At 35.9% G+C, this 13223-nt stretch overlaps 1 protein-coding gene across 13 annotated transcripts; it reads right to left on the bottom strand.

Annotated features, from left to right (window-relative positions):
- Nucleotides 1–326: 326 nt before the first annotated feature.
- On the bottom strand, nucleotides 327–12667 carry LOC127264412 (probable LRR receptor-like serine/threonine-protein kinase At1g07650). Of its 13 annotated transcripts, none has more exons than XR_007841688.1 (27): nucleotides 12384–12667; nucleotides 12101–12263; nucleotides 11932–12003; nucleotides 11771–11839; nucleotides 11614–11685; nucleotides 11420–11491; nucleotides 11246–11317; nucleotides 11079–11147; nucleotides 10933–11004; nucleotides 10743–10814; nucleotides 10582–10650; nucleotides 10140–10208; nucleotides 9988–10053; nucleotides 9774–9842; nucleotides 9650–9685; nucleotides 9526–9560; nucleotides 9014–9393; nucleotides 8733–8931; nucleotides 8476–8616; nucleotides 8077–8195; nucleotides 7764–7974; nucleotides 7435–7672; nucleotides 6557–6707; nucleotides 6096–6454; nucleotides 4411–5240; nucleotides 3971–4145; nucleotides 327–471 (listed from the first exon to the last, which is right to left on the bottom strand). XR_007841688.1 is itself a non-coding variant. In XM_051293939.1 (25 exons), the coding sequence occupies exons 1-24, from the start codon at nucleotides 12502–12504 to the stop codon at nucleotides 6110–6112; spliced, it is 2982 nt and encodes a 993-aa protein (XP_051149896.1). In that variant the 5' UTR covers nucleotides 12505–12667; the 3' UTR covers nucleotides 3955–4145; nucleotides 6096–6109. The 13 variants fall into 13 exon arrangements, 5 of the variants coding, with proteins under 5 accessions (XP_051149896.1, XP_051149895.1, XP_051149894.1 ...); XR_007841691.1 differs by lacking the exon at nucleotides 327–471 and having other exon boundaries at nucleotides 3955–4145; nucleotides 4411–4563; nucleotides 4635–5240; XR_007841689.1 differs by lacking the exon at nucleotides 327–471 and having other exon boundaries at nucleotides 3955–4145; nucleotides 4411–4560; nucleotides 4635–5240.
- Between the last annotated feature and the right edge of the window lie 556 nt (nucleotides 12668–13223).

Raw genomic sequence — 13223 nt, 5'->3', positions numbered from 1 at the left:
ATCATTTGCAAATTTAAAAGGAAGATGTTTAGAACAAACTAACTTAGTTAATTCTCTTCTAACAGTAATATCACTATATTTAAATAAAGTAGGGGTACTTACCTCATCTCCAATTTTGGAAATGGATGACGGAATTTGTCCCCGAATTTGTGTTTGCGATGTAGTTATTCCAATTTTGGGTGTTTATTCTCGATATGGAGTGTAAATGTTCCATATCCTCCTCCTTTCTTGTAATTATAAACTTTAGAACAATAATTACAAATAACTTGAAAGCAATTACTTACCTCAGTTGCTTTCTTGGTAAAATGAACGGAGAAAATATTGGATCTTAAGGCTTGAATTTGAGGAGCTTTTCGTTTTCCACTTACATCTTCTACATTGTTGGGAGCCTTGGGGCATTGATTTTGACTTAACGAATCAAGCTCATCCAAATCTTCTATATTTCATTGCTCATAAAAAGAAATTATGAAACTGAAGAGGAGGAGGAGAATGTGAATCAGCAGTAGTCTTACCTTTGTCATTTCCTCTAGACATAGACGATGACATTTTTCTATTTTAAAAATTAATTTTTAATGGATATTAAATATATAAATAATGTAATGAAATAAATAATACAAATAAAAAAAAATTCAACTAATACTTATTAGCTACTTTAAAAGTATATTTTTATCTAGAATAAAATACTATATAATAGAGTAGATTAGTAGAATATTAAAAAATTAGTATAAACTTAATTACTTAACACTCAGAATTGAGAGATTAAATAATTATAAGTGAGTGAGAGAGTGAGATTTAGAGAGAGATAAATGTAGAAGTTGAGGTGAAGAAAATTTATCCAATTCATCCACCTATTTATACACCCAGTCATTAAATTTCATCCATTCATTTACTATAACGTACATTAAATCTCCACCGTTCATTTCAAAATTTCAAATTTAGAAAAAAAAATAAATAAAGCGCTCAGTTCTAACCGCCGGTTTGTTCCATCAAATCTTGACCGTCGGATCTGCGTGAATTAATTTTGACCATTCATTTTTTAAAAATAAACCCGCCAAACCGCCGGTTCAAACCGAAATTGGCGGTTTCGGTTCCAAACTAGTGGTTTCGGTTTGTATTTTATCCTGCCCAAACCGGCGGTTTGGAACGGAAACCGGAGGTTTCGGTTCGAACCGCCGGTTTGGGTGGACATAATTTAAAAAATAAATAAATAAAAAAATATATAAAATATAGGCAAAATAGCAAAAAATTCTCCGGTAGTTTTCCAAATTAGCTGAAGACCCCATGTGGTTTTAAAATTCCAAAAAATCATTTCCAAAATGTTGTACACTCTCCCCCATTTCTAAATTTGACTAACAGACGTTAAATTTTATCACATTTGACCGTTCTACCCCTATTTATATATTTTTTTTAATTTATTTCTCTTTCTTTTTTTTTTCTTCTTCTCTTCTCCCCAAAAAGACTCTTCTTCCCCAAATTCTTCTTTCACACGTAGGTTTTTCCCAATTTTTTTTTTTCTTCTTCTTCAATTCTTTTTCATGCACCGGAGCCTCACCATGTTCTTTCTTTTCTTCTTTTTCTCCAATTTTTTTTTCCTTCTTCTTCATCTCCAATTCTTCTTTTAAGAATGAAGAATTGGAGAATAATAAGAAGAGAAAGAAGACAATCAGCAAAAGCGTTGGAGCAGGGAAGGAAGAAGAGAAAGAGAAGAAAGAAGAGAAAATGGAAGGAAAAAAAAAAAAAAGAAAGAAGAAGAAGCGGACTGGACCAGATTTTTTTCTTTTTTTTTCCTCCAATTTTTTTCTTCTTTCTCTCTTTTTTCCCCCAATTTTCTTTCTTTTTATTTTTCCTCTCCAATTCTTCTTTCTTCCTTAATTCTTCTTCTGCAACCAACATCACCAAATTCTTTCACTTTTTTTAGATTGATTTCAAATCTGGATGTCAAATTGATTTCTGGGTTTGGTAAAAAAGAGAAAAAATCGATAATGAACAATGAATTTGGGATCGATTTCAAATTTGGTTATGTTTAGTGGATTTAAAATGAAAAAAAAAATGAATTGAGATTAAATTTTAAAAGTACGGAGAAGAACAAGGAAGAAGAAGTAGGAAGAACATGCTATAAAAATAGTCATTAAGGTATTTTAGTAATTTTATACAAAAATATATCAATTTATGGATAAAAAAATCGCATAGCAGGCGCGTGACATACAATCAAAAAAATCGCATAGCAGGCGCGTGACATACAATCACCGTTAAATTCTAACAGATGGGGATTTTTTGCAATATTTTGAAAACCACAAGAAGGTTTTTGGAGTTTTAGAACTACATAGAATTTTTCAGCAAATTCGATAAATTACAGGGGGTTTTTCGCTATTTTGCCTAAATGTCCAAACCGCCAGTTCAAACCGCCGGTTTACGGTTTGAACTGACAGTTCACGGTTTGGCTCAAATACAAACCGAAATCGAACCGTCGGATTCACAATTTCGGTTCGGATTTCGGTTCGGTTTGAGCCCGGTTTCGGTTTGAACCGAAACCGCCGGTTCATAAACCGGAAAACCGGCGGTTCCGAACCGAATGAGCAAGTCTACTTGTGAACAAGAAGAGTACATATTTTGTGAACAAGAAGAGTACATCTTTATAACGGCAAGAAAGATTAATCAAAGCCTATAATTTACATAATTATTTTATCATTACTGCTCAATCAATATTAATATCACACATACTGATTAAATTAAATCACTTATAACTAAGTTAAATCACACATAATGAATAGATTAAATAACTCATAATGACTAAATTGAATCACACATAATGACTAGATAAATCAGGATTATTCTCACATTTCCCCTTAATCCTCATTTCCCAAGACACAAACACAAACCATATCACGAATTTCTATTTAATTTTAACAATTAAATCAAACACTATTAGCAGTTTATATATTGAAAGCATTCCACCTCTCTAATACATACAGACTTACTACAACCTCAAAATTCAATCAAATGGCTCGTGTTTGTATAGTATGATCAGAAAGTATACACATTTTTCATTTTGTATTGTAAAATTACGAAATAATTATTTTATTAAATATTCAACTTTTTTCTCACAGATACCTCTCATTTACATCACATCGTATTTTTATACTAAAAAACAAAGGCAAGAATGTCACTACACTATTTTTAACTATCCACTCTAATTAAAATACTATTATTTCTTAAACTTCGCACCAAAAATAATTTTTTACTTTGTAGCCGGACGGAGATAATATCATGTAGTATGATTCTGAAAAAACCTCAAATATAAATTACTAAGAAATCTAAATCCCGAGTCCAAATTTTTTTGTTAATATAATATAAATTTAACATATGAATTGATAACACATAACAATGGTAGACACAATACTTAGTACTATGAATCTATAATCGATCTCATCACAAAAGATATGTTCATAGAGCACACTTGTAACGACTTTAAGCACATAGTTTCAATTAACACAACATTATTTATGTTTTCATGTGCTGCTTATCCTAATGAGCACCATAATCATTTCCCCAACCAAATATACATATATATATATATATCATCCCCTGATCAGACAGGAAACGAAGGAATGAAGAATTTGTATACTCAAGAGAATTATCTATGTAGAGAATTTTTATGGTGGAGAAAAATTGGGTATGTATCATTTTAGCAAAGTCCATATAATTAGAGGAGAGTTCAGAACGGTTTCACATTAAGTAAATCCACGTAAAACGAGAGTAGTCATCAATAAAAAATACGAAATAACGAGAATCATTCATAGAGACAGCGGATGAAGGTCCCCAAACATCAGAGTGAACTAATGAAAACAGAGTATCCACAACATAAGTACTATGAGGGAATGATAAAGCAGGTTGTTTCCCCAACAAACAATCCACACAATTAAAAGACTCTAAACCAACAGAACCCAAAAGACCTTAACTAATCAAATACCTGAGTTTATTTGTGGACGCATGACTGAAACGATGATGCCACTGAAGGCATGATGATGTAGAGGTGGTGGGGCAACAGAAATAGAGAGACGAATGAGCTGAAGTGACTCAAGCTCAAATAAGCGGCCCGTTTTCCGGCCCTTCTCGAGCGTCCTTCCGGTTTGCGCATCCTGAACCTGCACACCAAGAGAAAATTACTGTGAGACTTTGATCAACTAATTGACCAACTAAAACCAGATTCAAGGTTAATTGGGAAATAAAATATGTGTCAATAAGGGATAATGATGAGGTGGATGTGTCCAGTATGGGTGATGCGCATATGTGTACCATTTGCGGTAAAAGTAGGAGGTAGAGGTGGTGCGGTGGATGTAAAGGTCATAAGGCATATATTAGAGGTCATATGATTACTACAGGCAAAATCAAAATACCAAGGAGAGATACCTGATGTGGTAGACATGGCGGTATTGGAAGATGGAACCTGTTTAAGGAGCCTCCAAGTCTTGAGTCGTAGGAGGCGCAGGCGTGGCAGAGGCTGTGACAAATGAGGTACTAGACTGAAGAGGTCCACGAACATGCCGAGGCTTGAAGTTGCTGCTGCCAGAGCGAGACGGCCTATTAGAGCAATACTTTATAGTATGGCCTAAAACGTGACAGTAATGACTGACCGAAGTCGTGATCAGAAGACTGACATCGTTTACAGCAGAGTTGACGACTCTGAGTAGGTGGTCGGGCAATGACCGCAAGAGCATAATCAAGTGGAAGAGCCTTGGCTAAGTGGAGACGTGTTTCCTCTAAAAGAATCTCCTGAATAGCTGCATCCAATGTAGGAAGTGAGTGCCGATGTAACAAGGAGGCATGAAGTGCCTCATACTTTGTACACAAAGCCATCAAAACTTGAATGAGGCAAAGATGATCAAGACAGATCTCAGTTTGATCCAACTGATGCCAAAGGGGTTGCACTTGCGTAAGAAAGTCGTTGACAGATTGTCCTAGTTCCTGTTTCAGATCATGAAGTGTACTTCATAGCTGATAATAGTGCGCCAAACCAGTAGCACGGAAGCGGACTGCCAAGAAATCCCACGCTGCCTTAGTAGTTTCAACTTAAGCAAGTTACACATGTATCGTCGGAGTGGAAATATTGCGCAACCAGATAAGAATCTGATTGTCCTTACTATTCCAATCCTCCAATCTTTCAATATATGATTCAACAGCTTTAACAGTAGGCGCAACTTCTCCTATAGCAACCGGAGCAACATGAGCAACTATATCCCCTGTAACCCACCATAAATTTTCATTGATTGTGCCCATAAATTATAATTATCCCCAGATAAAGTGATATTAATTGGAACATAGACATCCATCTTTTTCATATCAAAAGAGAAAGCAACAACCACAAATAATATCTAACGCCGAAATCGCAAGATAAAAAATAGCCGACATAAGCACGGACAGAAGATCGAATCGAATCCGAAGCCCAAAAGAACAGACGATCACAAGATAGTGCTCAAACAAGAAAACAATTTAATACCATAAGAGACAAAATTAAATTCCGAGCAAAACACCGGAAAAAGCTACGGCAACTGCCGCAGCACGCGCCGCCTAGGCATCCGACTGCGAAACTTTGTCACGCGCCGCAGTTCGCCGTGAAATTTCGGGTGCCGGCCGGTCTCGCGGTGGCGCATCTGGTGGTGGGGGCAGTGTCGATCGAAGATCGCCGGAAAAATGGGTAACGGAATGAGCAATGTAATTTGATTATACGGAGAAAAATCGGAGCTCTGATACCATGTTGAAATTAACAGAATAATATTATTTCTCAAAAGATACAATTAGGATTACATAGACATGTATATACGATTGATATTGGGCCGGACCATTTACATAAATATAATATATATATATACATATCAACACTCTCATTCATCACAACTCAAAAAATTTAACTTAAAATAACTTCTAATTTCAAAACAAATCCCAAAATTCATGCAGTTGCTAAACGCATTCGATAATCATATGAACACAACAAAATATGCACATAAAATATCCAGCAATTAGCAAGAACAATACTGCTCACCCATGGCCATAAATTGTCTCCGAAAGGAACTTAAAATAATAAAATCAGTACGTACCTCTTGTTCCTACGTTAAGTACGCCGTCGAATCGCACTGCTATCTTTCGACATAGATGAACTAGTCGTGCCGCCATGGGTGCTACTCGAGTCCACGTAAGAGTCCTCATACTTTTCCCTCAGCGCCTGAAGCTTCAGTTCGGAGTCGTAAACATCAGGATCCATATTAAACTCTTGAATGCTGATTTGTCCTTGGAGCATGCCGACCACCTCCGACATAGTTGGCCGGAGAGCTGGCGACGGGCTCGTGCACAGGAGAGCGATTCTGATTATCTTTTCTGCTTCATTTCGATCAAATTCGGATCCAAGTCTTGGATCGACCAGCTCCATCAGCCTTCGTTGTTTCTGGAGGATAAGAGCCTGAAATGGGAGGAGATTCCGATAATAAGGCACAAGCTATGGTCGAAATTAATAAGGGGATTGAGGCAAAACATTAGCAGCATAAAGAACATGTAAACTCACCCAATCAAGGAGACAAACACAGTTTTCATTGGGACGATACCTCATGTTGTTCTTTCCGGCAACAATTTCTAATATGACCACCCCAAAGCTGAAGACGTCTGCTTTGTAAGTTAAGTAGCCCCATAGTGCATACTCAGGAGCCATATATCCACTGAGAAGCAAAGAAACGTCGAAATTTAATATAATGTGTAATAACTAGTATCATATATACCTCAGATGATTATGCGTAAAACTAGAAAACCACAAAAAAGAAAACAAACAAATGATGCATTTTGGTGCTTTTGTAAAGAAAGGGATTCAAGTAGAGCTGTTAAACGAATCGAGCCGTTCGTAAACTCGGCTCGATTCAGCTCAGTTGAAGTTTGTTCGCGAACGTTAACTTGTCAAGCCGAACAACATAAACATGCTCGTTTGATTAACGAACAAGCTCGAGCTTTGTCCACCAACGTTCGTTTAAATAATATATTTATTACAAATATTATACATACATATAAAATTATAAATAAATAAAATATTAATTTAAAATATATAAATAAAATGATTTTAAATTTTATTTTTAATTTATATATAAATTAAAAATAATCAGACAAACGAGCTCGAACGAACTTGAACGAGCTTTAATCAAGTCTAAACGAGTCGAACACAAACACGAGCTCAAACAACAAAAATTTTTAATGAGCCGAGCTCAAACACTACGAACGAGCTTGAAAACTTAACGAACGAACACAAGCCTTGTTCGCAAACGTTAACGAACACTTAAAATTTGGCTCGACTCGACTCGACTTGTTAACAACTCTAGATCCAAGAATGAGAAATGGAATGGTTTTGAGTAACATTTCAAGCAAAGCTGAAGATTTAGCACTAAAATGTAGACTTACATAGTTCCAGCAACTCGAGTTGTGATGTGAGTGTGCTCCTCTTCGTCAAGTTTGGCTAAACCAAAATCAGATATTTTCGGATTAAGATCTTTATCAAGTAGAATGTTGTTTGCTTTGATGTCCCTATGGACGATTTTTAAAGCTGACTCTTCATGCAGATAAACTAAGCCATTCGCAATTCCAAGACATATCTTTCCCCTGGTTGGCCAATCGATTTCCAACTGGTGCTCTTCTGGTCCTAAACTCGATTGCAAGAATGCATGTAAGGGATCCAGCACACTATGGTACACGAAAGGCGATGCATGACTAATGTAAGAATGATTATTTACCGAATAGAGCTCGGGCGAGGCTGTTGTTCTCCATGAACTCGTAAACAAGCAGCAAATGGCTTCCTTCAACACAGCACCCGTAAAGCTTAACGAGATTTGGATGTTGTAAGCCAGAAATGACACCTATTTCGTTAACGAACTCCCGGTTTCCCTGCCTTGATTTCGAAGATAGCTGCTTAACAGCAATTAACGTGCCATCCAATAGTGTACCCTGCATACAACATTACTTCCGTTTAGAGTTTATCGAAGCATTACCAAGAAGGCTTCAAGTGTGAATAATAAAACAACATAAAGAAAGCTTTTATCACTGCACCTTGTAGACAGCTCCGAAACCTCCTTCCCCGAGCTTATTTGCAGCATTGAAATTTTCTGTGGCAGCTTGGATTTGCTTAAATGTAAAAAAGCCAGTGTGCAAATTTAATCCTCTCAGAGCTGCAAAGAAAATATTTTCAGCCAATGTTTCGAATGGAGATTAGAGCATCTTAGGTTCATGTATTTGTGTTTGGTTAGTGCATTCAAGAATGAATGATCTACAAGATATCCAGAGCACAAGAAAAATAAACGCCTCAAAGTATTAATTATATCAACAAGAAATTATATGCTCTAATTCTGCTCATATGTCAAAACTAAAGGATAATCGAAAACTATTCACCACTTTAAAATGAAGGTTGATCTCGACATAAGACAGGTATGTGTAAGGAATTTGCAGTACCTTCCTCCCTCGAGATCCTGCCTCCAATGTAGCCTTTCCACCAGGAAAAAAGCAGAGCTACAACTATGAGTAATAAAGCGAAAAGAGATGCTCCCAATGCAATGAAAATCTTGGCTCTGCGGCTAAGTGGAGGCTTGAATTCTATAATGCAACATAATAAAAGAAATTCAGCAATTGATGTTCAATGAAACAATCAGGCGATGATCGTTGAAAATTTTTAGAATTTCACATGGTTTAAAATAGAGAAAGATTCTTACCAGATTTCACAGAAATAGCAGACACCAAAGGACCATATACTCCACGAGTCGGTATAGCAGTTGTTCCCTTTCCAGTATAGTGAAACCGAATCTCTAAACTATTATTCATTACAGGTACATTTTTAAAGGTTTTTAGAACAGCTATGCCAGCTCCTCCTGCATCATGCTTAATATCGAAATCCTTAAGCTTTAGTTTACCCTGCATTGATTAAAAGATATGAGTTTGCATCGATAAGTGTAGAAACCAATGAATCTGAAGCTCTATTCATTGCATAATATACCTGTATGTACACATCAAATATTCGTCTTCCAAGGCTCCAGTAAGACTGGTTTTCCTGGAAAACTATCTCCGCAAAATGAAGTGTTACTGTGTAGTTTCCATTTGCTAAGCAACGCCCATAATATGTGGCTGATAGAGGAAATTGACGGGCAGTCTCATATAATTCTGAGTCCTTCATTCGGAGAGCAGAAACATTGCTTGGTAAATAGTATTCTGGCCGTCTATCTGGCCGATACCAAAAGTCTCCTGTTATGCTGATCCCCCATTGTTCCTTTAAATGAACAAATTTTACGGGACCGAGTGGCTCTTTATCGTCATCAAAAGTAGTTCCATTGATCCTTGTTGTATTTCCACCGCAATTTACATGAAAGGAATACCAATCTGTAAAAATACATTAGAATGAGCTAAAAGCAACTATGAGTTAAATGGGACTAACGAGCTAAGTTCTCTTTTGACAACGACCATAATACAACGTCTACAGCACAAAGCATATATTTGATGTTTATGTCTCACCCTTCGGACAAGGCGACAAACATTTGACAAATTCTCTGCATTAATGATTTAGGAAAAGAAAGCATAAGTAAGAATAAAGACTCTTTGAAACTTATATTTGAATGACAAAGAAATACAAACTTACAATGCGTTTCTTCCTTGGTAGCTTCTATACAAGTTTCTAAACCATAAAAGATGATAAAAGGAAAAATAAGTTATGACTTGTACAGCAAAAGAAAATTGTAGAGCATTGTAAAACATAGCCTCACAAGGAATTATCCCGGCATTCTTGAGGCATTGTATCCTCGTTGAAGTTATTGTAGGATAGGTCAATTTGCCTGCAGACAGATATGGGAATATTGATTGAGCTATAGCTTCCCATCTTTTGGTTACTCGTTAAAAATGAGGAAGCTAAAACAAACATAATATACGTATGGATATACTGTATAATCATAAAAGATGCAGAAAACAAAAAGGGCATACTGTTTAGGGTCTCTTTTTATGATCCATTCTGGAATCGACCCAGAAAGTGAGTTACCGGTCAAGAACCTAATAGCACAAGAAGAACTATAAAATTTATTTGCTTAGCTTCTAAAATGCAACAAGACATAAAATTAAAGTAATCGGTCACATACACAATCTCCAGTTGACCCAAGCCTTCAAGATTTGGTATCGGTCCCTCCAAATTGTTGAAGCTCAAATCCCTTGCCATGCAAAATATTTTATATTCAACAAATTGTGTATGTGAAAGGATAGAACAAGCAATAAAAAAGTGAAAAAATATACAAATAAAACACAAACACTAAGCATGTCAAAGCACAGATAATGATAGTGAAACCACACTGTACAAAAAACAAAACAATCTACTACATAATTTAAAGGAAACAGAAGTAAATGCATTGATAAAAACGAAGGCATTTTAGCTCATGCACTCTCCTATAGACAAGCAAAGAGTTAGAAATGCACTCAGAGTGCAAAATCAGTATTCTGACGACAAAAATGAGAATAATATGGCAAGCACAGATCGAGCAGTTTGTAGAATAAAGGCCATGGAAGATCATATAGAAGAGACATTACAGAATCTTCAAGCGTGACAGATCTCCAAACGGTGGGATATTCCCAAATATATTACAACTCTGTAGCATCCTGCAATCACAGACTATGATGTAAATATTGCCTCACGATTTTGTTTACTAACTTTTTCTTCATACAGTTTTGATGTGATGACTGTTACTCACAATTTTGTTAAGTTACTTAGGCGTTCTAATCGTGGAAACTTCGAAGCACCACCGCTCAAGTGACTGATCTTTCTGAAAGTGGCATCATAGCAATAAGACAAATATTTACCACTGACTTATAATGTGTCAATATGATTTACAGGGGATGTGCAAACATCCAAGTAATGGTCTCCAAAGAATTTAAACTCACAATTCTGTTAGATTTATCAAATTTGAAATAGTAGGAGGAATGGGTCCTGAAAATCCACCTGCCTCTATTTCTCTGCATGTAACCAATGTCAATTTATCAAGAAACTGAAAAGAACTTGTTAAGGGAGCACAGAGGACTGAGCTTACAGATATTGGAGATTCGTCCAGTTGAGGAAATCGGGGAGTTTTCCTGCGAAATTGTTGCTACTTATCCTACTGCATTGCTTCCACAAGAGATCAAAATATCAATCACCTTAAATGATATAAGGAAATAACTGTATATTTCATATCGAAACTATATTTATGTTACTTACAATTCTATCAAATTCTTCAGTTTAGCTAACTCCACTGGTAGCTTCCCAGTGAGGAAATTCGCACTCAGCACACTGAATCAAACAAAAATTAGATATAAACAACGACGCCTTGGTAGCTGAGTACAGGCATGGCATGCTTTCGATCCATCATCTTGTCATAGAAGAGAATCTTACAGTCTCTCCAGGTTAACAAGATTCCCTAGCTCTGGTGGAACTGACCCACTAAAAAGGTTGGTCTCTAAACTCCTGAAATTTCGACAATCTTCAGAATTGTACTAGCATTTAACAATAGACTCTGCCACAAATCATTCGTTCATGGGCAGATGTATGCATGTGTGAGATTACGAGAGAGAATAGAGAGAACTTACAAATATGTAAGAGTAGTAATGTTTCCAAGGTATCTTGGTATGGGTCCAGATAAGCGATTGACACTAACACTTCTGCAAAAGTTAAGTTTCTATAGAACTAAGAACATACTGAACAATAACACATTCAAAAACTCTCTTAAGCGACTAATAAACTCACATGGATTTCAGCTTAGTAGATGCCCATTCCGGGGGTATAGTACCACTAAGAAAGTTTCTATTAAGATCTCTACACACAAATAGCAAAAAATTCTCAACAAATCAGATAATCGTAAATTGCTTCTACAGCCAAAAAACAAGAACCCTAATTTTTTTTCATACATTCCCTCCAGCTGACGCAACTTTGACAGGGAAGGAGGAAGCACACCGGGTAAATCCTGACCTTTAAAATTTCTTTTAACAAAGAAAACATTAGCAAACAGTTCTACCCGAAAATTCCACATAAGATCAACATTTTTGTTGCTCATCCTCCAAACTACAAAGCTCTTACATGCTTTGGATGTAATAAGTTCCATTAGGTATTGAACAGTTGCATACAATGGTGGTATTGTACATTCTCGTTTTCGAAAAGCTCCACGAGCTATCATCGCAGGGATTTTTCAATCCCCATTCCTTTCTCCCCAACTGATCAACTATCTCACGAAACGCACTCTCTGAAAATCAAGTAACGCAGGCAAGTCAAAAATTAAGATTCAGGCAATGATTGGAAGACCATCAGACAACCACCACAAAAAATGTCGATTAAACGAACGAGAGATGAGATGAACACTTACTCTCTTCCTCAGGAAGGTCTCCGCACTGAGCTGAAACAATTTGTCCTTCGAAAAGGAGCCATACAGACAGAGCACAGATGAGAATGAAAAGGGTTTTCGAAATACTCACACTGGTCGCCATCTAATCTTCTGCTAGATTGAAAACGCGCAGAGCATCTGCCGTAGTAATTGATACATGTAGGAGACGAACGGAAAGTTCAATGAATCGATCGATCAACTTGCGTGGCTTCTAGAGAGGTGAAGAGTTTGAACACATTCCGCCATTTTCTTGCTTGAGATTGAGATAAATGTGTACTGTGTATATGTACGTATACAATAATGTGGTTAGTGGAGCCATGCCGCTCTGCTCTGCTCTGTTTGTTTGTGCTTTTTTTCTTTTTCTTTTTTTTTTTTTTTGTTCTTAAGTAGAATTTACATTTAGTCCATATTATTAAAACTTCTTTTTTTTTTAAGTATTGATTTATATTTAATTTCTATTTTTTTATTTTTTTATTAAATAATATAGCATAAATATAATGTACTCTTAAAATATATTTAAATATTTTTAACATTTTTTTTATATATTTATAACACATTTCACTTTGTTTATATACTACATTCCGTTCTACCTAAATTGTTGTACTGATATATCTTTATTTACGTTTTGTGTACTTTTGTATATGTATTTTAAAAATATAAAAATAATAATTACAATTACGTTCTATTATGGGATGAAACAAAAAACTACTACACACTTTTTATATCCCAAATAAAATTCTATACCCGTCATTTTCGTTCATGTACCACAATATATTGACATTTTGCCTCCTTCCTGCAGTCGATTACTCTTATTTCCCCTCT

The sequence above is a fragment of the Andrographis paniculata genome, unplaced genomic scaffold, assembly GCF_009805555.1.
Source record: "Andrographis paniculata isolate CXL003 unplaced genomic scaffold, ASM980555v1 Contig70END, whole genome shotgun sequence".
Lineage (NCBI taxonomy): Eukaryota > Viridiplantae > Streptophyta > Magnoliopsida > Lamiales > Acanthaceae > Andrographis > Andrographis paniculata.
Note: the sequence above shows the minus strand (reverse complement) of the source record. Positions and strands in the feature narration are given on the sequence as shown.